General features: G+C 56.3%; 3 protein-coding genes across 10 annotated transcripts; 2 read left to right on the plus strand and 1 right to left on the minus strand.

Annotated features, from left to right (window-relative positions):
* Window position 1: 1 nt before the first annotated feature.
* On the plus strand, window positions 2-2,786 carry LOC309442924 (CD5 antigen-like; the record flags this gene model as incomplete). Its single annotated transcript, XM_082059257.1, has 9 exons — window positions 2-92; window positions 253-552; window positions 627-935; window positions 1,013-1,363; window positions 1,447-1,590; window positions 1,728-1,823; window positions 2,014-2,097; window positions 2,380-2,514; window positions 2,660-2,786. Coding segments are annotated over 9 exons (1,626 nt in total), but the record flags the coding sequence as incomplete, so codon positions are not given.
* LOC309442967 (NACHT, LRR and PYD domains-containing protein 3-like) lies at window positions 2,525-11,533 on the minus strand. Of its 7 annotated transcripts, none has more exons than XM_082059376.1 (8): window positions 11,449-11,533; window positions 7,753-8,048; window positions 5,499-7,194; window positions 4,874-4,987; window positions 4,173-4,343; window positions 3,772-3,945; window positions 3,514-3,684; window positions 2,525-3,372 (listed from the first exon to the last, which is right to left on the minus strand). In XM_082059376.1, exons 2-8 carry the CDS (start codon window positions 8,033-8,035, stop codon window positions 3,156-3,158), a joined length of 2,826 nt encoding a protein of 941 aa, XP_081915502.1. In that variant the 5' UTR covers window positions 8,036-8,048; window positions 11,449-11,533; the 3' UTR covers window positions 2,525-3,155. The 7 variants fall into 7 exon arrangements, 6 of the variants coding, with proteins under 6 accessions (XP_081915502.1, XP_081915500.1, XP_081915498.1 ...); XM_082059374.1 differs by lacking the exon at window positions 11,449-11,533 and adding an exon at window positions 8,343-8,461; XM_082059372.1 differs by lacking the exon at window positions 11,449-11,533 and adding an exon at window positions 8,335-8,428.
* On the plus strand, window positions 9,996-25,083 carry CEND1 (cell cycle exit and neuronal differentiation 1). 2 transcript variants are annotated; one of them, XM_082059378.1, is made up of 2 exons: window positions 9,996-10,098; window positions 22,842-25,083. In XM_082059378.1, exon 2 carries the CDS (start codon window positions 23,006-23,008, stop codon window positions 23,396-23,398), a length of 393 nt encoding a protein of 130 aa, XP_081915504.1. In that variant the 5' UTR covers window positions 9,996-10,098; window positions 22,842-23,005; the 3' UTR covers window positions 23,399-25,083. The 2 variants fall into 2 exon arrangements, with proteins under 2 accessions (XP_081915504.1, XP_081915505.1); XM_082059379.1 differs by lacking the exon at window positions 9,996-10,098 and adding an exon at window positions 12,031-12,086.
* The last annotated feature ends 711 nt before the right edge of the window (window positions 25,084-25,794 follow it).

Genomic DNA, 25,794 nt, shown 5'->3' on the forward strand with positions numbered 1-25,794 from the left:
GGGGAACGAATGGCACCCGGGCCAGTGCCCCGCGGCGGTGCTGGGGGAGCCCCCCTGTCCCCCCGGCCACACCGCGGCCGTCAACTGCTCAGGTGTGTGTGGGAACAGCCCTCAGGGGCTTTTGGGGCACCCTCAGACTTGGGAGCCGGGACCCAGGGTCCTGTGGGCCGAGGGGAGGGCTGAGCCGCCATCCCCGCGGGGTCTCTACGCGGCTGCTGCTGCGGCCCCACGGCAGCGCTGGGGATGTTGCAGGTGTTGCCGAAGCCCTGCGGCTGGTGCAGGGGGAGAGCCGGTGCGACGGGCGGCTGGAGGTGCCCAGGAGCCCCGGGACATGGGCCCGCGTGGCGGCGGGGCCGTGGGACAGTGGGCTTGGCAGCGTGGTGTGCCGGCAGCTGGGCTGCGGCGTGCTGGAGAAAGTGTCTGGTGTGCCGGGCTCGGGCAGCGTGGTGCTGCGCTGTGCCGGCACCGAGGAGAGCCTGGCACGGTGCAACGTCTCCGGGACGGCCGCCGCACCAACCGGCAGCCCCGAGGAGGTGGCCGTCGTCTGCTCGGGTGAGTGTCCCGAAGGGCCGGGGGTGCCGGCTCCCCGAGCGGCCACCGCAGCCCGGTCCCCTGTGTCCCCGCAGGCAGCCGGCGGGTGAGGCTGGCGGGTGGTCCCGGGCGCTGCGCCGGGCGCGTGGAGCTCTACGCCAATGGCACCTGGGCCAGCGCCTGCCAGGACACCTGGGACCTCCCGGACGCCACCGTCGTGTGCCTCCAGCTGGGCTGTGGCACGGCGCTGGCGGCACCAGGAGCAGGTGACTTTGGTGCCGGCGTGGGGACGCCGTGGCCGGATGCCGGAGGCTGCGCCGGGTCCGAGGCGTCAATCTGGGCCTGTCCGGGCTCGGCACGGCGCGGCTGCCGGCGCGGTGGTGGGGCAGGTGCCGTCTGCTCAGGTCAGTGCCGTGCACCCCCAGACTGGGGGCCGGGGGACCGTCCCCAGTCGGTGCCGTGACCCCCGTTCCCCTTGCAGATCAGCTGTCCCTGCGGCTGGCGGGCGGCAGCGGCCGCTGCGCCGGGCGCCTGGAGGTGCTGCACAACGGCACCTGGGGCGGCGTTTGTGCCAACGGCACCAGCCCCGCCACGGCCATCGCCGCCTGCCGCCAGCTGGGCTGCGGGGACGGGGGGCGGCTGGAGCCTGCGGCCCCCGGGGACGCGGCCCCCGCCTGGCTGGCCTGGCTGGGCTGCGAGAAGGGGACCCGCTGGCTGTGGCGATGTCCCTCGGCACCCTGGCGCCTGCAGGACTGCGGCCCCGGCGGGGACGCCCATGTCGCCTGTGACGAGGACGCTGATGGCACGAGCGGGACGCCCACCCCGTCCCCAGGTAGCTGTGCCCGTGCCGGCAGCACCCGCGGTGCTGGGCCGGTCGGGGTCCCCTCCTCACGCCGCCCGGCCATGTCCCCGCAGGTGTCCCCAGCAGCACCGCCCTGATGGCAGCGGCGGGGTCGGTGCCGGTGTCCACGGTCCTGTGCGTGGTCCTGGGGACGCTGCTGTTCCTGGCGCTGGGCGCCCTGGCCGTGCAGATGTGCTGTGCCCGGGCTCGGCGCCGAGGTGGGTCCTGGGGGTGGGTGCCGGGCAGAGCCGGTTTGGGGGTCCTGGGGCTCCCGCTCCAGGGGGTGGCTCAGAGGGTGACCCCGGTGCCACCCACGGTCCCCACGGCCCCGGGTGAGCGCTGCCCGTCATTTCAGGCCCTGGTGGAGCTGCGGACGCCGTCCCTGATGCCATATACGAGGAGCTGGACTACACCCCGGACCCGGAGTACCAGGAGGTGCCCAGTGGCTCAGGTGGGTGCAGCCCCCCCGTGCCTGGAGGTTCTCCCAAAAGAGGGGGCAACTCTGTCCCACAGCCCCAGCGGGTCCTGGTGTTGCGGCACCGGCTGGTTCCTACGACACGGGGGTGTCCCCTGGTCCCCCCAGGGCCGTGCTGCCCACGGTGCCGGCTCCAGCCACCCCAAATCCCGTCCTCCCCCGCCAGGCTCCCTGTCAGAAGGGTCAGGGACGAAGCTGCCGTATTACACTGGGGATGGTGTGGAGGAGAGCGACCCGAAGGCAGCCCCAGGTAGGGACACAGGGACAGGAACGTGGTGGGGAGCCCCGGGGAGAGGGGACATGGCCAGGTGCTGGGGACACGAGGGGACACGGCCCCTGCTCAGCCAGGGAGCCCAGCTCAGCTGTGACTGCCATTAGTGTCAATAGCGTCATCAATGACTGCTGGGGCTCTGGCTGAGATCCTGCAGCCCCGGTGGCACCAGGACATCCCCAGTGGTGCGGGCAGAGGTGGGCGGCACAGCCAGAGCCCTGCGCCGCCTCTGGTTCACCCCGTGCCCTGTGCCTGTGGCAGAGTCCCCAGCCCAGCACAGCTCCCCGGATGTCTACGACGATGCTGCAGCCGTGCCAGAGGTGTCTCCCGCTCCCAGCGCTGGGGACATGTCCGAGGGGGTGACCCGGAGGAGCTGGGGCTGTCCCCCACCCACAGGTAAGAGGGGCCAGGGCTGCCCTGTCCCCTGCGGAGCCACCTCGGGGGACTGGCCGTGGGCAGGGAGCAGGCAGCAGATCCATGGGGGATGCGGCAGGGACACAAAGCAGCCCCTGCAAAGCACCAGCCTTTGCTGTCCCCGAAGGTGGGAGCTGCCACCCCTCAGGTCCTGCAGAAGCCACAGGGGACCCCCCGGCACAGCCCCCGGGGCACACGGACTATGATGATGTTGGCAGCAGCGCCCTGGGGACATCGCTGTGAGGATTTCCCTGGGGACACAGGTGCAGGGGTGGGGCCCTGTCCCCAGGGAGGGGTGGCCCTGGTCTCGGAGGTCACCTCCCGCTGCCCAGGGCCACAGCGGAGCAGCAAAGCAGCTCCTGTGTCCCTCCCGCACGCAGCGCTGCAGCGATTTTTGTTTTTTATTGTTTCACTGTAAATTTATCTTTTTTTTCTCTATTAAAACCCCAAATTGGTTATTGACTCACTTCCACGGCTCGTGCCTCTAATCCTGCTACATCAGCCATCCTTTGGGGATGTGGGGCAGGAGCTGGACCCGCACATGGTGGGGACGGGGAAGAGCACATGGGGATTCTCAATCCTGTGGTGGCTTCCCTTGGACTTCGGCAGCACCGATAATGGCGCTAGAAATGGCTCTGGTTGTTGCAGGGACCTCTCCGAAAGGCGGGGGGCACCTTCCTGCCCCCCGGCAGGACCCCGCGGTGACAGGGCAGCCGGGCCATGGCCCCAACCTGCGGCACGTCCTGCTCGAGCAGGTCCCCGATCTTCAGCTCGGGCTTCAGTGCCCGCAGAGCCGCCAGCTCCTGCAGCGCTTCCTCGTTTAACCCCCACGTGCTCAGGCTTTAAATAGAGGAAGTAAAGTAGAAAAGCTGTTAAAAACACCTTCCTGGGTGCTGGTACCCTCCTCCCTGTCCCTCAGCATCCCAGCGGGTGCTGGCCCGGGGCTGCTGGGGATGGACAGGGATGCACCAGGCACCTTACCCCAGGGTTCGCAGCGGGCAGGCGGGATGCCGGAGCTGCTGGCAGAGCTGCAGGACACCAGCAGCTCCCAGTTCGTTATCGCTCAGGTCCAGGCAGGTGAGCTGGGAGCTCCCGGCCAGCCCAGCGGCCAGCGCTCGGCAGCAGGCGCCCGTCAGCCGGCAGCTCCCCAGCCTGCGGGACCGAGGCAAATGGGGACGGGGGGTTCACCGGAGCTGATTGGGGTGGGGAAGGAGGGCACCCCGTCCCCTGTCCCCTTACCGCAGCGTCTGCAGCCGGCAGGCGCGGTGCCGGAGCCCCTCGCACAGCAGCTCCACGCCGGCGTCACGCAGCCCCTCGCTGAAGGACAAATCCAGCTCCTCCAGGCAGGGGCTGGTGGCCAGCGCGGTGGCCAGGTCCTGGCAGCAGGCGCTGGTGAGGCGGGAGTACCGCAGCCTGCCGGGACCCGCGGGACAGACCCTCAGAGCCAGCCCAAGGCCGCTGGGGCCACCATGGTGTTAGACCCCACCATGGTGACAGTCCCCACCATGGTGACACTGCTTTTGAGGTCCTCACCCTGGGAGGGTGGGACAGAGGGGTGATGCCACCCCAGAGGGACTTTTTGGGGAACCTGTGCTCCACCCCATGGGAGATGGGGCGTTGGGGGGGCTGGGGCCACTCACCGCAGGACGCGCAGGCGGCAGCTGGGCTGCTGCAGCCCCTGGCAGAGCAGGCGCACGCCGGCGTCACCCAGCGCGCTGTCACCCAGCTCCAGCTGGGCCAGGCTGGGGTGACGGGCCAGCAGCTCCGCCAGCTCCGCGCAGCAGCTCCGGGACAACCGGCACCAGCACAGCCTGGGGGAGACACAGAGACCCCGTCAGCCCATCACACCCTGTCCCACTGGCCGTAGACCCCCCTGCCACCCTCCCACCAGCAGGGAGGAACCACACCCATCTACCCCACAGCCAATCAGCATGGAGGGGCCACATCTACCCACCACACAGCCAATCAGCATGGAAAAACTTCATCCATCCACCCATTGTGCAGCCAATCAACAGGGTGGGACCACACCCGTCCTTAGCATAGCCAATCAGCAGGGTGGGACCACACCCATCATTAAGCACAGCCAATCAGCAGGGAGGGACCACACCCACCCTTAGCACAGCCAATCAGCAGGGAGGGACCACACCCTCCCCAGGCTCATGGGGGTCCAGCCCCATTCCCAGCACCCACTGCTGGTCCCTGGGAGCTGGGGCAGCACCCACCCCCTGGTCTCTGGTTTGGGTGCCCCCACCGGCACCCCACAGCCCCTGGGGTGGCCAGGCCCCCCCTGTACCCCACCCTGTGCTGGCAGTGGCACCGCGGTCATGGTTTGTGTTCTTACCGGAGCACCTGCAGGTGGCTGCCCAGGTGTCGCAGCGCCTGGCAGAGCAGGTAGGTGTGGGGGGGCAGCTCTTCCTGCCGATGGGGATGTTCTCCGGCTCCTGGGGCGCTGGAGCTGTGGGGGAACAGAGCCCCAGGGGGGCACGGGCAGCCCTCACCGGCACTGTGTTGTCCCGGCTTCAACACCGGCACACACCCTGCGCAAGCTTGAGTGGCACCTCCATGGCTTTGGAAATGCAAACGGTCAGGAGTCATCTGCCCTCAAGCAAAACTTGGGGTGCTCTTAAAATTTCAGCCCCGGGGATCCCACCTTTGCATGCAAGAAGAGGTCAAATTGACACCCGGGTGCAGAGGAGCCTGTTCGGGCTGGGAAGTTGAGCTGAGATGCTCCACCTCCATCGATCCCATCTCACGTGGTGAATGGAGGAGCCTGTGTGATCCTTATTCCCCCACAATTCTCCCCAAGAGTAAGTTAAATCCCCTGCTGACAAACTAAACCCCAGTGAGGGGACAAGCTGGTGCTCATGTGGAAGGAACTGAAATGCTTTTAAACCCATCCTTTGGGGTGAAGAAGGAGGAATCTTTGCGATTTTGGGTCCCTAGAGCAGAGAGGGGTCAGTACTCACCGGGACTCCACCATGGTCGGCTCTTCGCCGGGATCCTGAGGCACGAAAGAGCATCCCCGGAGGGTGACACGGCCCAGCCCACCCCACTGCCTGACGCAGAAGGAAAGAGCCATTTGGTCATATTGGGTCAACTGGATGTCCTGCAGGTCCACATCGGTGACACCAGCCAAGGCGCTTTGTGCGCAGCTTTCATCGTTCATCTCAAACACAAAGTGTAAAGTATCCAAATCTGACACCTTTGGTGCTTGGTCGGGATGGGCGATGCCCCTGTGCCTCTTCTGAAGCCACCTCAGCAGATCTTCCCTGGCTCGTGGTGATATTCTGCACCCAGTGATTTTGTCCACATGCTCTATTGATTTTTGGCTTACCAGCCCAAACAGGAATCGCACTGTTAAGTTCAAATCCTTCCTGGACTCACTATAGGTTTCTAATAACATACTTATGTCCTTTGTGAGAGCCCCCAAGTCACTGACCATTTCCTCATTGTTCTCCAGAACATAAAACATCGCCGCAAAAAACTCCTGGAGGTGCAGGTGGGTGAAGCTGTAGACGTTTCCATGGTCTTTCTGTGAGATCTTCTCATTGAGGAAGAGGGGGAGAAGGTCTGGCTGGTCCAAGCCATGGTCCTTGATGTCTGTCTCCTCAAAGATAACCTTGTGCTTCCAGATGCCATCAGCAGCCAAGGAGCAAAGCTTGGGGAGGAACCGCTGGAGGTCCCGTGGGTTGTCCCCACCTCTGAACTTCAGTAACCAGGAGAGGTAAAACACACTCATCTGCGTGATGGGTTTAGAGCACTCAACAAGGTTTTTCTTCTTGGAAAGCTCTTGTTCAAGGATGGTGCAGATGATCCAGCTCATGACAGGGATGATGCACAAGCTGTAGAGGATCTTGTTGCCTCTGGTAAAACTGAAGGCCACGTCGGCTTTATTGGCATTCTCCAAATGCCTGTGGAAATATTCCTCCCTCATGGCTGCTGAAAATCCCAGTATTTCTGCATAATACTCTCTCTCCAGGCACCGCCCCAGGCTTTGGAGAGCTGTTGGCCTTGTGGTGATGAGCAAGGAGGACTCGGGAAGAACAGTTTTCTTCAACAAGCTCATCAGGGTGGTTTCCAGTGGCTTCACTTCCCATGGGTTAGAGCTCAGCTCATCTTTGGGCTGAACCAAAGGAAATCCTAAGGCCTCAAAGCCATCAAAAATGAACAGGATCTTCTTCTGGTCAGCCAGGATCTCCCCAGCCGGTGTTCGCCTGTGAGGGCAGCACGTGGAAATGAGGTCCACCACACTCGCTTCCCTGGTGAGGGCAATGTTCTTACAGTCTATGCAGAAGATGTAGTCAAACTGCATGTAGAGGCTCCCTTCCACCCACCCCACCATCACCTTCCTGACCGTCATCGTCTTCCCCATCCCCGGGGCCCCCACCAGCACCACGACCTGCGGTGTTTGCCCATCTTCACCCGGTTTAAGCAGCGTTTGCGCAGTGACAGTGACAGTGGCTGCTCCATTGCTGGCGTCAGCACACCCATGGCTGGTGTCCACACCTTCGTGTTCACCTCTGTGTTTGCTCCAGGGCTTCCTGGCGATGGTCAGGTCGGTGTAGCGTCTGCTGATGGACAGGTTCTCCCCGAGACAGGCGTTCACCTCTTTGTAGCAGCAGAACTCCTGGACCACGTGCTCTCTGTATTCCTGCTTGTACCCTGCACCAGCCAGAAGCAGAGTCAGCCCCAAGCTGGGGATCCCTGAGAAGCCCCAACCAGCCCAACTGTGCTCCCGACACACCAATGAGATGCTTGTTCCAATGCTCGGGCTTTTCTAAGTCTGGCAGAGACACTGAGGACATTGTCTGTGAGAATGTAGGGCCTCTGGTCAGTTAGGGGGGTCTTTCTCCTCTCCTGGGTGTCCCCGTCATCTTGATCCATCAACCCACCCTGTGATCCTCATTCACCCTGAGAGCAAATGCAATTGCCTGGGGCCACCTGCAGCTTTCGTCCCCCTCTGCTCGTGGCCCTGGGGCTGAAGGGACCATCCTGGGGATGCTTCTGGCTCCAAAGAGTCACCAAATACGTGCTCTGCAGAAATGTCCTTAATCCTCACGCCAGGAGGAAAGGACCTGCCCGGCTGCCTGCCAGGACATCGTTGTGTTTCCAGGCTCCCTGGGAAACCGAAACCTGCTCTTACCAACTTCTACTTGTATCCAGGATCACTCAAGGGGCAAAAAGAGACAAAGAAAAACAAAATATACACTGGTTTCCTACCTTTCACCTGCTCATCCAGGAGTTTCTCTGCGAGGTCTCTCTGGTTCATCTCTTGGAACAACCCGATCGCGATGTCCATCGCGGTGTCTTGGCTGTAGATCCTGCTCATGGAGCTGACGAGCGCGCAGGGGTGGGCGGCCTTGGCCAAGGAATCCTTGGGGATATTCCATCCTCTTTCCATGGGAACCGCCGATAACTTCGTCTTAAACTCCAGGAAGTCTTTAACAGTGAGACCCTGCAGAGCTCGTAAGAGGACGGCTAACGCACCCTCTTCCCCTGCCATCGCGGGATGTCACCTGGAAGTACCAATGGTTGCAACTCAGGATGAGGTTTTGGGGCTGGGCAGCGAGTTTGTCCCATACAGCCCAGTTCTCCCTGCGCTGGAAGGAATGGGGACAATCACCCCAACGTGGCAAGGTCAACAGGGCTGCAGGGTCCAGCACCATGGGGATGGCCCCCCAAAAACACCCAAAAAAGCACCCTGGGGCGTTTGTTACCAGCCTGGGAGCTGCGGAGCCCCCCAGCCCCGGGGACAGCCCCGTCTCTTGGCACCGCATCCCGGCCGTGCCGTGAGGGACTCACCGCGTCACCGGGGCGGCGGGACGGGGGGACCCTGCGGAAGGACCTGGCGCTGCCCCAAATCCCCGTCCCACGTGCCGGCAGGGTTTCGGTTTTGAACGGCAGCATCCGGCACGCCCTTCCTGCTTCCCGCCACGGGGCCTCTCGGCACCGGCCTCCAGAAAACCGCCCCGATGAGGAATTTCATACCCAAAGGGCTCTGGCAGCTCCTGCTCCTCCTGCCAACAGGTTGTGGGGTTGGCTGAAAAAACCCTGAATTTCCAGCCCTTCCAGAGCAAATGCGCTTTGCTCTCTAAGCAGAACCCATCGCATCTCTTTGTGGATGGTGGTTATGTGAGTAGAGAAATAAAATACGGGACGTACAGCTGGAGAACAGGGGGATAGAAAACATGATGAGAGATGAAGAAAATGAGATTTCTCTTCCAAACTCAGAAAGACGGGGAAGAAAATCTATGGAATGCGTGGTAAAGCACGTGGGAAGCCTGAAAATAATACTGTGAAACAGTTTAATAAGCCAGGAGCTGCACCGCCTCAGTTGAAGTGCTGCCGTGTGGAAGCAGGGAAGGTCTGCAGCAGCGTTGCAGGTGACCTGCGGGGGGTGGGCAGCGCCGGCGCTGGAGCCCAGCGACGCGCGGGGCAGAGCTGCGAGTCGGGCCGGTCCCCAGGCCGCAGCTGGCAGATTGCACCCATCTGGAGCTTGATTTTCTTTCAGTCTAAGCAGAGCAACCAGTAATTCCTGCAAGAGGATTTCTTTTCATGATTAAATATCTAACCTGGATCCTGTTGTGGGCTTGCTTAGCATGGTCTAACAACTTAAAGCAATAATAATAACTCGGGATCTAAGAATAAAAATTGTTACAGCTCTCAAGGGAGCGTGGGGAGTTACAGCTGTTGAGATCTGGAGCCCCCCAGGCTGGGGACTTTCTGGTAAAGCATTGCAAAAATGCCCTAAAATGATAATAATGCCCTTGGAGGGTTTATTTGCTCACAGGATCAGCCTTGCAGGACAACAATTTGCAGGGAAGCAGCCAGACCTGGTGACAGGCACCAAATCCTATCTCAGGCAAGCACGTCAGTGTAGGAGGAACTTGCAAGGGGATTAGGGGAGGAAACTGTACAAGAAAGGGAAAAAAGTGTTGGAAACAGACAGAAAATTAAGCCCTAGCAGTACTTGATTAGTTAAAGGCTGAAATAATTATGTGTAAAACATATATAAATATAATAAATAGAATTTTGCTTATACTAAAGGCAAATGTATTGGCTAACTGGAAATTATACGGGGAGAGGAAAATACCCCATCACTGTCTGGTTACAGGGAGGTGCTTGGGAACCTTCACAGGCTGGAGGTTCATGGAAATATTGCTCTGTGCCTCTTAACGCACCCTGCTGTCCAGTTAATTGCATTTACAATTTTGCAAGATTGTATTAATGATGATAATTGCAATATACCATAGGGCTAGGATGCTTATAGGTCAATACTGTTACTGCTCTGTGGGGTGGGATGGGTGCTGAGCAGGTGAGCAGATGGGTGGAGCTGGGTCAGGAGATGGAGCCAGAGCCAGGACCAGAGCTCCATGGCAGTGGGTGGGGAGGTCCCAGGTGGGGCTGCTCAGGGGCTACTAATAGCCCTTCAGGGGCAAGTGAGCTGGTGTTTGCACTGCAGGGTGCTGAGCCAGGCAGCGCTTCAGCTGCTGCTGCAAACCCGCCGTGGCTGTTGCAAACCACCATGAGGAATGTCCTTCATCCCGTGTCTCTGGAGGTGCAGAGGTAAGAAAAATCGCCTGCTGCCCAAATGGCCACAGGTTTTTGCTGCTGTGGAGCCTTTTCCTCCCTCTCCAGCCATGGGTGGGTTAAACTGGGGTTCTGGGAGAGGAGAGATGCTCCCTTGGGGGTTTCAATGCTCCCTTGGGGGTTTCAATGCTCCCTTGGGGGTTTCAATGCTCCCTTGGGGGTTTCTGCTGCCTAGGGATGAAATGAATGCAAAGCCTATTGTGGGACCTGCTCTCCTGCTTTTCATGCTCCAGTTTATGAACAGGGTACATGTGTTTTGGTCAGGAGGGGCTGAACCCAGCGGTGGAGGAGGAAGGGACTGGGGAAACTGGGATTGAGGCATGTAGGGGGTTTCCAGCTGAGGTGTCCTGGAAAAGAAAATGCTTTGGGGGACTTGTTTAGCGAAGCTGGTTTTGAGGGGTGTTGGGAAAGGATGTTTTAAGGCACGTTGGGAGTTTAGGGAGGAAAACAGACTTTTCATGGCAAACATCTCGGCAGCTGATTGCAAATGGTGCAGCTGCTGCGACAAGGTTTGTGGGGTCTCTGCTGAGCGGCTCCTGCTGCAAGGGGTGGGACAGGGCGGCCAGCGGGACGTGACGGGGCAGGTCAGGGGAGAAGGGAAGCAGAGCTGGCGCAAAACTACTCAAAGGTGCAGGATTTTAACTCTGTCCCTCCACCGTGCAGAGCTTCTCCTTGGCAGGACAGATTGCAGCCTCCTAACTCGCTGCTGGGGACAGTCACGCTCAGAAATCCCTTATCCTGGTGCAGGGAGCCCCATGTTCCTCTTTTTCTCTTGTTTACACACAATTATCCCACTTTATCAGGTTGACACCCCTTCCCAGGATGTTCCCCCCTAGCTTTACGGTTATATTCAGTGTAATTGCTGCAAATCCAGGCAGGGTTTGGGGAAGCAAGGGAGAGGGCTCAGCGCTGCAGGGACAGCCCTGAGTCACTGACCCACGGCTCAGCCCCAAATAACAGGGGATGTGCAGATGCAGCTGGCCTTGCTGGTCCCCCCTTGGCATCCTGTGTCCCCCCCCACAAAGTCCCAGCCCTCCGCTCCGGATTGGAGCGCTGTCATCCTCCCCCGCCCCGCTCTCCATCTTCATGCAGTCTGCAGAGGTGCATTGTGGGAAACTCCCAAGTTTTCCCCCTCCCTCCTCTCTGCGCAAGAGCCAGCTCCCAAGGTGTGACCGAGCAGCTGGAGGACACAAGGTAAGAGCTGCTGCTTCCCCCCACCACGCCAGCACCCGGGGGGACGAAGGGACGGAGGTGCCGGGGTATCAGCAGAGCGATGCGCAGTGTCCCCGCTCGGGGTGACGCAGCCAAATTGAGACGTGGATCTACCTGCTCAAGGTGAGTGTCCCCGTCCTCGCAGCTGCCCGGGCTGGAGGCCGGGGGCTGCCGTGCCGTACCCACGCAGCTCACCCTGTTAATAGGCAGTGGTGGTATTTTTTTTAACCCAAAACCACGAGCAGAGTGAGGATGGTCGGCCCTGAGCGTCCCCCTTCCCAGCACAGCTCGTCTCCTCTGCTCGCTGAAGGTCAGGCGGGCAGGGGAGGCGTTTCTGCAGCCGTGCGGGAGCCTGCCCGCTGCCTGCCCGTGCCGGGGTGCGCCTGCCCGTGCCGGGGTGCGCCTGCCCGTGCCGGGGTGCGCCTGCCCGTGCCGGGGTGCGCCTGCCCGTGCCGGGGTGCGCCTGCCCGTGCCGGGGTGCGCCTGGGATGGCCGCTGCCGCGCTTCAGCGAGGAGGAGGAGGCTGGAGGCCGGGGTTCGGTGCTGCAGAAGGATCCTGGAGGCAGAGGGGCTCTGGGAAGGGAGAAGCGGAGCTGCCGTGTGCCAGAAACGGGGCTGCCGGGAGGGAGCGGGGGAAGCAGCAGCATCCCCAGCAAAATCCTTCCATCCTGGGCAGGAAAGCCTCTGCGCCTCACTGAAAGGTTTTGATGGGGTTTCCAGCTCCGCTTCCTCTCCCGTCTGCACAGGCAGTGGTGTTTGTTCACACACGCTCTGCCCGGGTGGGTTTAATGTCTCTGGTTAGTTGCTGTCAATGCCAAGGCAGGAGAACAGGCAGCAGCCTTGGCTGTTAGTCCTCGCCTTTCCCCAGGAAGGAGCTGGGGGTTGTTCTGTTGGGCAGTAGAGCTTTGATATATTTGGATGGTTTTTTATCTGGCTCCTGCTTTGTGCTGGAAAGGAGCTCACAAAGACAAATCTGGCTAAAAAAAGAGACCAAAATGGAGAGAGATGGCAGAGGCAAATATTTTTAAGCTACAGGGAGAAGATTGCAGCAAATGAGTGGGAGGGAGGAGGGCACCAGACTGGGCTCCTCTTCCAAGATGGGTGCTTCCAAGGATGAAATACATGGCACGGGGAATATCTCGGGCTTTTCAGCCTGATGTCCCCGCGTCTATGTGCATCCGTGCCCTGTATGTTTGGAGAGACCTGTTGATTTGGTTCCTGCTTAGTTCTCTGTGACTATCTGGTGGCTTTTTCCTGGGGCTGGAGAGGGGAAAGGAAGAGGATTTTTCTTCTTGAATCACTGTCAGTCCGGCAAAACTTTGGCAGTGGGGTGAGCGGAGGAAACCCTGCCGAGGCAGCCCCGTGTCCTGCGTGGGGCGTGTGCAGGATGCTGCCAGGAGCGGGAGGATGCACCGTGCCGGCCGAGCTCCCGTTCCAGCTCAGGACCAACCTCCACAAGTCTGACCTTCACAGGTTTGACCTTCAGCATCTCCCATCTCTCCTTTCTCAGCCATGGTGCCTGACGCCAGCCTCTAACCCCCTCATATTGTGGTAGGATGTGGGGAAAAAATATCCAGAGTTCCCCTACATGCTTCGTATTAAATATTCAATATAATGCTTCATCTTCAATATAATGCTTCATCTTCAAATATTCATCCCTCTGCATCCGTCCCCTCCGCTGGCAGGTCCGGGGACTGGTGAGCACCCCGGCACGTTCTCCCCATCCTTGTTTGGGTGTTGGGGAGGCAGATGGGGCAGAGGGGAGGGCTGGAGCTCTCTGAACAAGCATTTCTGCACTGGAGGAATTTTGGGGACCCTTCCCCAGCTTTCTGCAGGGAGGACAGTGCTGTGGTTTTGCAGGATGAGGTAAGAGGTGGATTTTACCCCCGCGCGTGCCAGGAGCCTCCCAGGAAGGTCACTGCCTGGTGCTGAATCAGCCCGGTCTGCCTGCAGCGGCTTCTTACATTTCAGGCGCAAAGCAACAGTTTCCAGGCTGCCGCCTGCGGATGGGGCGGCTGGCGGGTTCAGGACCAGGCTCTGCACGTGCAGGATTGCTGCCGTAATCATTTTTCTGGCCACCGCTGAGCCAGAGGAGGGTGATGCCACAGCAGCCTGGTGCAATCCTGCGCTGCTTGGAAGGGATGGGTTTGGGATGCCCAGCAGCTGAAAAAAAAGGGCTGTTCAATTTGCTGCTGCTTACTGCAGTGGTTGGGCTGTTTTAATGTGTCAGATAACCCTCCTTTTTTTTTTTTTTTTTTTTTTTTTGCTTGTGGATATGGCATTTGAGAAATACAAGACCCACTGACTGTTGGGAAGAGGTCTTAAAAGCATCAATCTGGGTACCATCTCCTGGCTTCTTGGGGAGCAGCACCCCAAATTGGGAGCATCTGCCCTCTTGCCAAAGGCAGTTTCCCAGGTGCTGGGTGTAAAAAGCAAAGCTTTGGTGGAAAGGGATGAGTTGTTCACCCTTCTCCAAGAGGCAGAAAGGCGGCATGAAACACTTGCTGATGCTGCCATGACATTATTCCTGAGATGGCATCGCAGAGACCTGAGCTCTGCCCCACGGCCCAGCCCGGGTGGCGGGGTGGAGGTTTTGGGGAATCCCTACCTATTCCCTGGGAAGATCCGAGTGTTTAGGGGGTGGCTGTAACCCAGCTCCATGGGAGGACAGCTGAGCAGAGCCAAGAGCAGCGTGTGACCTCGGGGTGACAGAGGAGGGGGTGTCAGTGATGCTGAGCTCTGGAGCTGTGATTGGCAGGGTGATAATTACCTTTTCAACAGCAATGGGGAGCTGCTGGTTCAGCTTCTGCTGGGTCTTTTGGGCTCTAGTGGCCTCCTACCTCATCTCATCTCTGGGGATGTGCCAGCCTGTCCCCAGGAAGGGATGTGGCGCCTCTCGGTGCTGCAGCGTGTCCCCAGTGCCGCAGAGCTGCTGGGGCTGAATTGCTGGCTCTGCGAGGGCTGGAAAAGCATTCAAAAAGAAAGAAAATGAGTGTGTTTGCAGAATGGTGAGTGTGGCAGAAAGGCAAGACCTGAGGAGCTGCCCGGGGTGGGGCGCAGGGGTGGCGCAGCAGCTGGGGGCGCAGGATGCCCGCGCCTGCCTGGGCGACGGCACGCTTGGGGCTTCAGCCTCTGTGGGCCATGCTCTGCGCATCTTCCACTGCATCTCCTGAATCCTTCCCCTTGAAACTACTCCAGCGCCTCGGCCCCGTGTCCTGCCAAGCAGCTGTGATGGGAAAAAGTCATCCTGGCTGAAAATCCTTCCCTTTGTTCCTCTGAATTTCTGTCTTGGGGTGAGTGATGCTCAGTCCCGCCAGGGAGAGGCTTAAGATCTAACACCTCATGATTCTACTATTAAAAAAATGGAACTATAAAGTGAAAAAATAGCATTTGATTCTGTGTCTAAAAGGGGCTCAGACCCAGCATTAAAGCTAGGGCAGAGCACAGCAAAGTGAGGTGCTCTGAAATTGTTTTAGCTAGGACAGTTCCTCAGTTTTAATTTTGTTTTAGTTACAACAGTCAGTGTTTTGACCCTGAGAAGCCAGACTGTGCAGCAGAAGGGTATTTCCAACCTCACCTCAGCAGCGTCTTTCCAGTTTCTCTCTAATTCTAGAAACGGTTTGTTGTGAACTGTGGCTGAGAGCGCAGTCGGGTCCAGCGGCATTGCGAGGGTTGGTGGCACTTGTGTGGTGACTGGGCGGGTTGGTGGCACTTGTGTGGTGACTGGGCGGGTTGGTGGCACTTGTGTGGTGACTGGGCGGGTTGGTGGCACTTTTGCAGTGACCGGGCGGGTTGTGCAGCCTCGCCAGGTGTGACTTCTGCTGCCGACAGCGGGTCAGCTCCCTACTGGTTGTAAATTGGTGCCATCAGCCGGAGCACGCAATTGGCACCACTGGAGAGCTTGAGGCAAAATCTTCTATTTCCCAAGGCCATTTTGGTAACGATTTCCTGATTCCTGCCTTGTTTCAGGGCAGAAGAAGGGGTTTGTGTTGGTTTTGTGCCCACGCCTGGCAGCACCGGGTCTGGGTGCTGAGTGCCCCTTTGGGACCGTGTGTGGCGAATGCTCTGGTGGAAGGAGTGGGTTTGGTGGGGCTTTTTGGCAGCAGCCTGGCTGTTTTTCACTAGGGTTATTTGCAGCAATGTTTTAGAGCCCGCGTTGCCGCAGAGGAATGGCCGGGTTTGTGCCTGCCAGGTGCCCTGGAAGGGGATTTTGCAGCAGCGAGCGTGTGATGGGAGTTTGCCGGGGTCTGACGAAAGGCAGGTGAAACTGCAGCAAGCCGCCCTTCCCTGGGTGCTGCACGTTTAAGGGCAGAGTCAGTCACATTTACCATTTCTCTTGGTTCTTATTGCTTTAGTTTCACATAGGGTGAGAAAAGATAACAGCAAGAAAAAAAAGCGGAGTATGTTTTTGCGTTGTATGTGGCTGCGTACAGGCGGAGTGCCTGAACGGTGGAGCTTTGAGCCGTGGTTTTGGTTTGAAAAACAAACCAAAGGTCAAGGCCCTGGCAGGGGCACAGTGAGGGTCTCTGCAGCGTCACTTCGGTCACTTCGCGTCCATCCCAGCGAGATCTTTGGGGTCAGGACAAGTGTGGCTTGCAGAGGTGACACTCTGCTCAGGCGTCTGCAGAAATGATGGTGTACAAACAGCTGTTTAGCCTTTGTCTGGGCTCGTGGTGGTGGGGAGTGTGTTGGGCTGTCTGCGGGGTCTGAAATGCTGTGTCACCTGTGCGGGGAGCGTGGCCGGGCTGTGGAGCAGCCTCTGGAGGGGACACTGGCACCTGCGTGACAAGCTGGGACTTTGCCCCATCCCTGTGCAGTCGGTGGCCCGTGGGGGTGCCCAGGGTCTGCACCCCCTTTGCAGATGTCAGAAAAAGCCCATTTTGCTGGGCTACGGACAGCTGTTGCATTTCTACACCTTGTCCTGGCACCAGGTATAACCCACCCTCCGAACAACCGCTGTGTCCCCCAGGTTAGGAGAGAGGTGACACGTCTCGGTGGCACGGGAGCGAGGGGCAGGGTCCTGCGAGGCCGGGGCTGTGCGGGTGACAGTGTGGGTCGTGGCCGCTGCCAGCACCGGCTGGACGAGTGGCGAGGGCGCCGGGTCCCGGTGCAGCCGCAGGACTGACGCAGCCGTGCATTTGCTGGCAAATCTCCCCCATGGCAGCGATTTGAAGCTGCTGCTGTCACCTGGAAAAACACTTCCAGCAGCTGGCACTCTCCACAGCAAGATTCAAAGGGCTTGTTTGACAGGGAAATGTTTAATCCGGGGCTGGGGAAGGCGGGGAGGGATGTGGGGAGTAGCAAAGAACAGATTGGGGAAAGGATTCATAAATATCTCATCACGGTGAAGTGGGTCACCAGCGTTTGCTGTGACGTGGTGCCGCCGTCTCCAGGGCTGGGCTTTGGGAGGGCTGGCGAACATGGCAATTTGTCTGCACAGCGTGGTCCTGGGGCTCTGAGGCTCTTTAAAAGCATCTCTGACAAGCGGCTCCGGGTTGCGTTGTGTTTTATCACATTTGTTGTGCATTGCGTCAGGAGCAGGGGCCAAAATACACAGCAAGGTGGCTGAAATAGTCCTCAGGGAGCTGCCCACGGCAGCGCAACGAACACAAGCTCCTTATGTAAAGCCGGTTTAATATCTCTGGTAATATCGAGAGGTGCTGCATTACCTCATCTGTCTTCACAGCACTTGGAGATGGGGAAAGGGCTTAGTCACACTCTGCCATCACTTATCCGGGGTGCTTGCCTGGCATCGCGCTGCCTTTGTGTGTTTATTCCCCAGCAGCTCAGAAAGGGGGACAAGTGCTATTTGTCCCCTTTGAAAATGGGTAGTTGAAGCACCGGGATATAAAATCTGCTGCTCGGTTGCAGGATGAGGCTGGGATGGGGCAGGGGATTGACCCCAAAAATCCAGCCCTGATGATGAAACAGACACAAAACCCTGGGGACACTTCCCAAAGCGCCTGGTCCTCCAAGCTGCGTTATTTAGGGGTTAAACAAGGTCAAGAGCCCAAGAGTGACCCCCTTGGAGCCATAAGCATCACTCCAGTGGGGCGGAAAAGTAGGCCTGGCCTATCTCTGATGCCACATACAAGCCCTCTGTGGACTTGTTGATCCAGCATGACCAGAGAACAGGGGAAGGATCTTCCCCATGTTGCCAGAGAAGCAGCTCAGCCGCCTGTGGTGGTGCACACTGGTCTGTATTTCTGGACAGCAAGGGTCTGTTTGTGCGTACACGTTAATGAGCAAGGTGGAAAACGAGGTTTCCTCGTTTCCCATGGGCTGATTTGTGGGAGGCTGAGCTTGTGCTACCGAACAGCTTGGGAGAGCAGACCCTGAAATGAAGAGATATGACCGACTGCTGATTTTGCTGGTGTTTCCAGCAGTGGTGAGGTGCCCTGGTGACTGGGCACATGTCCTCGAAGGACACTGGAGATGCTGCATTTGAGCCAGTGATTTGTGGTGTGGGGTTTTTTTGTTTTTTTGTTTTTTTCTGGTTGGTTGGATTTTATTTTAGGTGAACCCCATGAGGGGAAAGTAGGACCAGCCGGGCTGTGAGTCAGCAAGATGATTCCAGTTTCTACCCTAGAATAACTCAGAGGTGTGAGCCCAGCTCTGCCCTCGGCTGGCAGCTGTGTGGGGACAAATCCTGATTCCTTTCTTTGATTTTTTTCCAGTGGGTTTTGATGGTTTCTTACATGATGTTCCATTGATGTAGCCAGGACTTGCAGTCCCTCCTGCAGTCTGCTCACCATCCCTCCTGTCCTTAACTTTCTTCCACGCCCCTTTGGTGCGTGAGGGGATCTTAGGGAGGAGAAAGGGAGGTGAGAATGGTTTTGAACCTTGGGATCTCAGGAGGGACACCCCAAACCTACACCTGGGGCTCCGACCACTTCGGCCACGGCCTCTTTGGTGCTGGTGATATTCCATATTGCACCTCTTCCATCTGCGGGTCTCGTGTCGGTGAGTTCAGCCCCGTGTATCACACTGATTTGCACTGGAGAGAGTTTGTGACATGCAAAGGTGACATAGGAAGCCTGTGGTGGCACTTGATCCCCCAATAACAGCCCCAGTTTCTAACAGACCGGTCCCGGTCACTTCAGCTCATCGCTGCCTTGCCTTTTGCAGTCAGAACACTGCTGCTTTCTTGTCTTTTCAAGGAGTTACGTATTTTCAGGTGCCTCTTTGAAGTGGCCAGATTCTAATTTTCCCCTTTCTGGGTGCAGTTTGCCACAGGAACGAAATCTGCAGATTTCAGTCTCAAATTAGCTGCTCTTCACCCAGCAGCTGGTGCCGGTGCCCGAATCCGCGATGCTGATTCAATCCTGCCAGCCAGTTTTGGCAGCTGCAAATTGCACTCGCCAAAGGGAACCTGGGGGAGGAGAGGGGCATTTTCTGTCCCTCCAGAGCCTGCTTTGGTTTTAAATGACCGAATGCAGGTGTGCCAGCTGGGACTTCCAGAACCTGCTGAAGGGACCTGAAATTAATGGGTGTTCAGGGTAGGTTCTTGCTCCGTGGCACTGAAAACCTTTCCCTGTGCTGGTGTAAGAGCAAATGACTGCGGGTGCGATGAGGACTGTGCTGGCTGTTGATAGTGGAGATGAGGCTGGAAGAAGCACTAATGTTGGCCTAGCAATAGGGACCCGTTTAATTCTTTGCCCAAAAGCCAACACAGGCCATGCTACTTAAAATAATAATGGGGCGTTGGTTTTTAAACCCCTCCTCTTTGCCCCAAAAGGGCAAACCGTCATGGTTTTGGGTTTTATTCCGAGACAGGTGGGAATGACAAAGTGAAGGAGAGAGTAAGTAGGGGTTAGGGGAGAAGATTTGAAGGTATATAAGTGTTTTTTCTGCCATCTCAGGCTCTTTCCGCACAGGTCAGAAAGAGTCAGGAGGTATTTCTGAGGCAGATGTTTGCAGCTGGAGGACACCTGGAGCGTGTGGACGGACCTTTGTTGCCAATATAAACGCAGATAGGTGCCCCGGCTTGTGGCGGATGGATTCTGTCCTGCTGACAGTGTGGCGGTTGAGGGTGTGATGGAAATAATCAGCTTCTCATGGAGGAGGTGAAACCCCCCGTATGAGCCCCGTGCTGGGCGCACCTGTGGGGTGCAGCTCCCACCGCACCCCGCGCTCTGCAGCAGCTTCTCCCGCTTGCAAAATTGCTGGGTTTTCCCTCCTGATTTGGAAGAGCGAGGGGAAGATTGCAGGGCTTGGGGATGGGGCTGGTCTGTGCACGGGGACGAGGTCCTTCTAATGGCGACACGTTACCACCAAGCTGGCAATGACTCATCTGCTCCGTTCGGTGCAGGATTGACGCAGCTTTCAGCTGCGCACGCAGGAGATGGATGAAGAGATGTATTTGCTCATTTGCTGAGCGGTTGAGGCAAAAAGATGCATTTTGGGGACCCAAAGCCCTGTTGGGACCAGCTTGTTGCACTGGGTGAGTCTGCGCTGACCTCGAGAGCTGCAAGAACCAGAATCAATCCCAGAATCATCCCAGGAGGGCTGTCATGGGTTTTGCTGCCTTTTTTTTCCTGCAGCAGCAGGAATTTGAAGGGCTTTTCTTTGCCTTTTTCTCCTTGATCACCGGTGTAATGATCTTTGCTCCTTCTTCCCAGCCTGGTGAAGAGCTGGTTTAGCTGCTGGCAAGTGAAACACCGCCAAGAAAAGGCACAGATTGTTAAACAAAGAAATAGTGTGGAAGGGAAAGAGAGGGAATGAGGAATGAAAGAGAGGGAATGAAGACTCTTTTTCATCAAACCTTATTTTCAAGTGCTGCTGCTTGTGTGGGAGGCAGGAGGGAGCTGGAGGGGGGAGCAGTGGGTAGACAGGCAGAGGCAGCAATGAGGAGAGAAGGCAGGAATAAATAGATGTGAGGAGCTATGAAGAAGAAAGCAAAGGTGGAGAAATAGGCCATTAGAGAAAAGCTTTGTGTGATGGAATGAGGGAGGAGGAGGAGACAAAGGACTGGGAAAAATCCTTCACACCTGTATGTACAGGCTCAGTTTTGGACAATGAGGAAAGCCCCTTTATTTTGAGCCTGTGGGACACAGAGGTGTTGAAAGATGGCTTGTGCCATTGAAAGCCTTTCCATGTGGATGCTTAAGAGCTGCTGCTACAGATTTTGGGCTTAGACTGGTTTCTACTTTTTAAACCTTTACTTTTTTTTAAACCTGCATGAGGGTGTTGACTTGCTTTCAGTGGAAACTCACTTAGAAGTGCAGAGAGCTTTCGGGAGCGTTGGCAGCGGCGCAGGGCAGGGCCGCGGACCAGGCGCCGGGGCACAGCGCGGGCTCTGAGCTAAAGCAGCGACCCCGCTCGCACGGATCGGGAAACCAGATCTGACCAGCGAGGGACGGGGATAAACTGTGCGGAGACCCCAGTTCTCAGCGAGGAGCACAGTCTGCCCACTCCATGATTTACCCCACGGACCTTTCCTGGGGAAGCAGTAGCAGTTCAGTGCTTGGTTCATATGGAATGACCACACAAATAGTAGGGAGCGTGTGAGTAGCCCAGCTGATTGATATCAAAGCGACTGAGCAGGTTATTTAATATTTATGACATGATGAATCCGACTCTCCCTGCTTTAACCTCTAAGCCCGCTTCAGCCTTGGGCTCCACTTACTATTTCTTTGTGTCATCATTGTAGCAGATGTAAAATGAGGATAAATTCCTCCCAAACCAAAGGAGCAGGTGACTGTGCAGTCCCAGCCCTGGATCTACACAGGGTTTCTACTGATCAAAGCAGAATAAAGCTCTCTGGAGGCAGTGGGAAGGAAAAGGGGAGGCAGGTGGTACCTACAGATTAATTACAAAATGAGTGGGGAGAGGAAAATATTCTTGCACTTGGCCAGGACTTTGCATTTTTCTCCTAAGTCCAGAGGCACAGGGAAGGTCTGAAGCTTGGTGAGCATCTGGGATTTTGTTTGTGTGGTACAAGATGCCCAAGTGTATGATACATCTTCAGTGATGGATGAGGGGGAGTGGTGGTGTTTTGGGTGTTAAAATGGTTTAATATCACAAACTCAGAAATGTAAGTATTGTCCAGCTGCAGGCAAACAGTTGGTGAGCTTTGGAGAACGTGGTGGCCGCCAAACAATGGAGAGCAGGAGGAGCTTCTCTCATACTATGAAAGCTTTGCTTTGGTCCCAAACCTGGCATTTCTGTGAGCAGGTTTGTGTTTCTGCCCAGATGGGGATTAAAACATTGCGTTTGTTAGCCTGTTTCCCAGAAAAGTCAGCAGCACAGACCATTGCTGCAACCCTGGGACCTTCACCCCGTCTGTCATTAAGAGTGATCTGCGCTCGAAGATGCTTTGGAAGAAACATCAATCTGTAGAGGTGTTTGAGGAGCCCCTTGATTTCCAAATCCAGACAGCTAACGAGCTCGTGTTTCACACAGCAGGCGGAAAGCTGCCGGCAGCGCTGCAGGGAGCGGGAGGTGGCGAAGCAGGCGATGGGGATCGGCGGCTGCCCCTGTTCGTTCCTTGTTCCTGAGTCCCCGTTGCCGCGCTGCGGCGCCCTCGGTCCCGACCTGCGCGGCTGTGCGGAGCTGCAGCCCCGGGAGCTCCAGCCCAGCTGCATTGCCAGGGTTGCCCTGGTGATGGGTTTTGTTGGGTTTTTATCACCCTCTGAAACCCGCTTTGTCCATTTTGCTGACTTCGCTGGGTGCAGCCGTGCTCTTCACTGCTTTCCTCAGTTCCCCGAGGAAAATGGCTCCAGTTAATTGCCCGTGGTGCATTTGACACCCTGCTCAGCTCTGTAGGCGAGCCCAGGTACCCCCTGCAAGGAGAAGATGTGAAAGAGAGATATAATCCCATTGAGATCCAGCTTTACAGCAGATTCACACAGTTGCACTGGGGTCAAGACACTGATTTGCATCAGCTGACGATCCAGTGTTTGTCTTATTTTGTTGTAGCTCCACCAGAAATGCTGACAGTAAGAACCCTTGCAGCTCTGGTACCTCTAACAGGGGAAGCAATCCTGTTTGGTTTTTGTTATGTTTTGGTTTTTTTTCTGCAGCACCCATCTGGACAGAGAGTATCACAAGATCACATATTAACCACTTCCTAAACTTAGCGTGGGATAATGCTGCAAAAAGAAGGGTAGAGGGTGAGATACAAGCAGGGAGGAGCTATTGATCTGCTTTCCCAGGGAACAAAATGCTCTCTCCTTAGTCAGGAGGAAGGGAGCTGTGGTGAGCAAATGAAAAGTAAGGTTTATTTGGTCGGACACGAGCGTATCTCGTCACTGACAAATGGCGTCACAGACACAGCCAGGGTGGACTTGTCATGGTTGCACACAGAGCCTGGTTGTGGTGGCTACAGATGACAGTCAGTCCAACTTGTTCTTGCGGGTGCAAGCTCTGTACCAGATTTTGAATACAGCTCACAGGTACTAAAGAGCCAAGAGTTTTCCAGGTTTGTCTTCTCCTCTGTTGCCTTTGGGTGGAACAGCACTGGTTGGTTCTGGCCTTTCACTCACCTCTCGTTGCTCCTCTTCCAGGTGCTGTATCATGTCCAGGTAGGACCTCGCCAGAGTGAGAATCACCCAAGACAACCGCTCCAAGGGCTCGACCTGTCCCTCAGGTGGCTCCTTGGCTTTCCCCAGCCAGCGGGCGAAGGAGAAGAGCTGGGATTGTCCAGTCGCCACCCGCAGCTCCCCTAGGGATGGATTCCAAAGGCAACGTCCGAAGCGGAAACAAACCTGACGCCAAGGCCCCCAGCTCTGGGAAGCCAGAAAAGCCCAACCCTGGGCCCGCCGCGAATGCAGACAAGAAGGAGACCCCCAAGGAGCAGCCCGCTCCTGCCACCGCCACCTCTGCCGCCAAGAAGGCCGGCGGTGACGCTGCCGTCGTGAACAACCACAGCAACCTCAAACCCAGCGCGGAGACGCAAGAGGCCACGGGCCAGTCCCCTGACTCTGACCACAAGGGAAACAGCTCCGAGGAGTCACCAGGCAGCATCTTTGACAACATGAAGCCCTTGATCATCGTGGGAGGAGTGGCGGTGGCTGCGCTCGCTGTGATTGTGGGAGTGGCGTTCCTAGCCCGGAAAAAATGAAGATGGAGACGGGGTGGGGATTGGACACCCAACCCAGCTGTACAGCTCCTTTTGAGACAAATGCATGCAGAAAAATTCTATACATATCTATATATATAGAGCGAGTTAGGTAGGTCAACAACAAACACCAACTGCAACTCCAAGAGTCTTGTTCAAGACAACTGTGCCAGTTTGACCCAGTGTGGGTAACTCCATGCACTCAGTGTGTTCTTTCATGTAATATATCTTGGCTTATACCACTGTGTATAGATTACAGCTTCTCCTGATCGGTGTAAATGGCGGTGTCCCCTCCCCTCCCCTGCTGTCCTCCCTGGGAGACACCCCCACCTCTCCTGCAGTCCCCTCTTTTCAAGTCCGGAGCGTTCTGTGTCCCATCCTGAGTCCCCGCTTTGTGTTTTGGTTTCGGTTTGAAGTTGGGTTGTGGTAAAGGAGGTGTAAGGGGAGGCAGAGCCCGTGCTGAGGCCCAGTTTGCCTGTTAGTGTGTGTTGGGTTGGCGTTTGTGGCATATGATTGTTAATTGTTAATTTTTTTTAGCAGTGTGACAACATTAGGGATGTAGCATCTATCTGTTCTGTGCTGACTGGAGTAGATAGGTACAGAAGGAGGAAAAAGAAACACTTGATTCATTTGAGTGCCCTATTTTACTTTCTAAAATGTTTTTTATTTCCTTGACTCAACCTTCGGCCACAGAAGAGGGGGAAGAACAGTTCTCAGCCAACGTGGGCCTTAACCATTTCTGTCTGCCTCCGAACACCCTGCCCTAGTGCAAGGTCAGTGGTCTCACCCAGAAACACACCACAGAGATGGTGACGGGTCCATCACCACGCGCGAACCCTCCCCAGGCAGCAAACACCATATGTTCTGTTCCTGAGGGATTTTTCCACTTACTCTGATCGCTTAACCTTGCTGTCTGCTGTCCAGGTTCACTGCCTGGAACCCACCTCTTGTTTTCCAAAACCTTTATGTGTGTGTATATATACACCACCCTGCCTTGAAGAATGTTCTGCATACGTACATGCAGATACATATGTTTCTATTACTGCGGTCTGGGGTGGGGGTAAACAAATCAACCTGGAGACGGCCCTTCATTTGTTCCCCTGCATTCACACAAAGTGTCCGTGGTGTCTTTCCCGTGCCATTCGCATCACGCCATGCAGCACCCGAATTCCTTTTCGCTCCTGGTTTCTTCTCAGTGCAAAGAATGTCTGGCTAGTGAACTGCTGAATGTATGACGTGCCTGTCGTGCTAGAAGCTCTAAATTACTGTTCCCCTTCCCTGGATACTCGTGTGGGCTACTTGCTTTAAAATAAGGCACTTTTAGACTATACCGAACTATACGGGACTGTGTTGTAGCGCTTTTGGAAGCGTGGGCCCAGTGTTGAGTCAGGTAGATCAAGCGCAGATGCCGTCCAAGCTCCTAAACTCGCAGCTGGGGCGACGCACTTCAGTCCTGACCTGCAAATAACGTCCTCCTAGCAAACACCTCCTGTTCTGCCTTAATGTGCCAGGCTGTGCCGTGGGTTCATTTTGCAAACAAAAAAAGGTCCAGCGAGAACTAGGCTGAGAAGAGCAAATTCATCTCTCTCAGAATGGAAGCGAGATTGAAACCAAATTTGCCGAAGCAGAAGGGTTAAATGACTGAACTCGCTGTGCTAAATAAATAGTTGTTTCTTGTACTGAGCACACGCCGTTATTTGCTTGATGTTATTCTTTGTGTGGTGTTTGTGACATGGAGTCCTTTTAGTGATACCTCTGTGGGGAGAATGAACTAATGCTTAAAACTAATCAGACTCTGTGCTTGGGGTTTGAAGAGATCTAGATTGCTAGTTTACTCTTTTGATAAAGTCTATAAATTACACATTTGAAAACTGACTTCAGACATTGCAGCTTGTCACTAAAACTACAGATTCAGTTACGACACCTCAGCTTAACCTATTTTTAAGGGTCCATAAGATTTAATTTAATATAAAGATGTCATTAAGCTCTCTTGGACAACTTAGGTGGTCTTTGATGCTTCTAGCTTTAAGAAAGATGAAATGAATTACACTTCTGCTGCTTTTTTCCTACTGATTTAGTACGCTATGGATGCGCCCCATTATTGCTAACAGCTCTGCAGTTGGATGCAGAGAAATCTGGAAGGCAAAGGATAAGACAGCAGCGTTTCCGGGAGGGTAAGATGCTTTCTGCGGGTGCTGTTCGCCTCTTGGGCTCACACTCAAAGCATTGAACAGCTGCTCGTTCTGAAGCACTTCTTAGCTCCATTATTTTGAGTGATAAATTAAAAATGGGCTTATGTCTCTGCTGAATCGAAGTTTAAGGGTTGATCCATAGGGTACTGAAAACAAGGGGAATCTTTCCATTGGCTTTACCGTGCTCTGCTCAGGCCTCGGAGATCT

This window comes from Streptopelia decaocto, assembly GCF_964273445.1.
Source record: "Streptopelia decaocto genome assembly, chromosome: 7".
In the NCBI taxonomy this organism is placed as follows: domain Eukaryota; kingdom Metazoa; phylum Chordata; class Aves; order Columbiformes; family Columbidae; genus Streptopelia; species Streptopelia decaocto.

Excerpts from the sequence above, each read along its gene's own strand:
- LOC309442967 (XM_082059376.1), bottom strand. The coding sequence starts at position 8,035 with ATGGCAGGGGAAGAGGGTGCGTTAGCCGTCCTCTTACGAGCTCTGCAG. Across the intron at positions 7,195-7,752 it reads CCTGGATGAGCAGGTGAAAG|GGTACAAGCAGGAATACAGA; the intron begins GTAGGAAACCAG and ends TGGCTGGTGCAG. Across the intron at positions 3,946-4,172 it reads TGCCGCCTGCGCGTCCTGCG|GCTGCGGTACTCCCGCCTCA; the intron begins GTGAGTGGCCCC and ends GGGTCCCGGCAG.
- CEND1 (XM_082059378.1), top strand. The coding sequence starts at position 23,006 with ATGGATTCCAAAGGCAACGTCCGAAGCGGAAACAAACCTGACGCCAAG.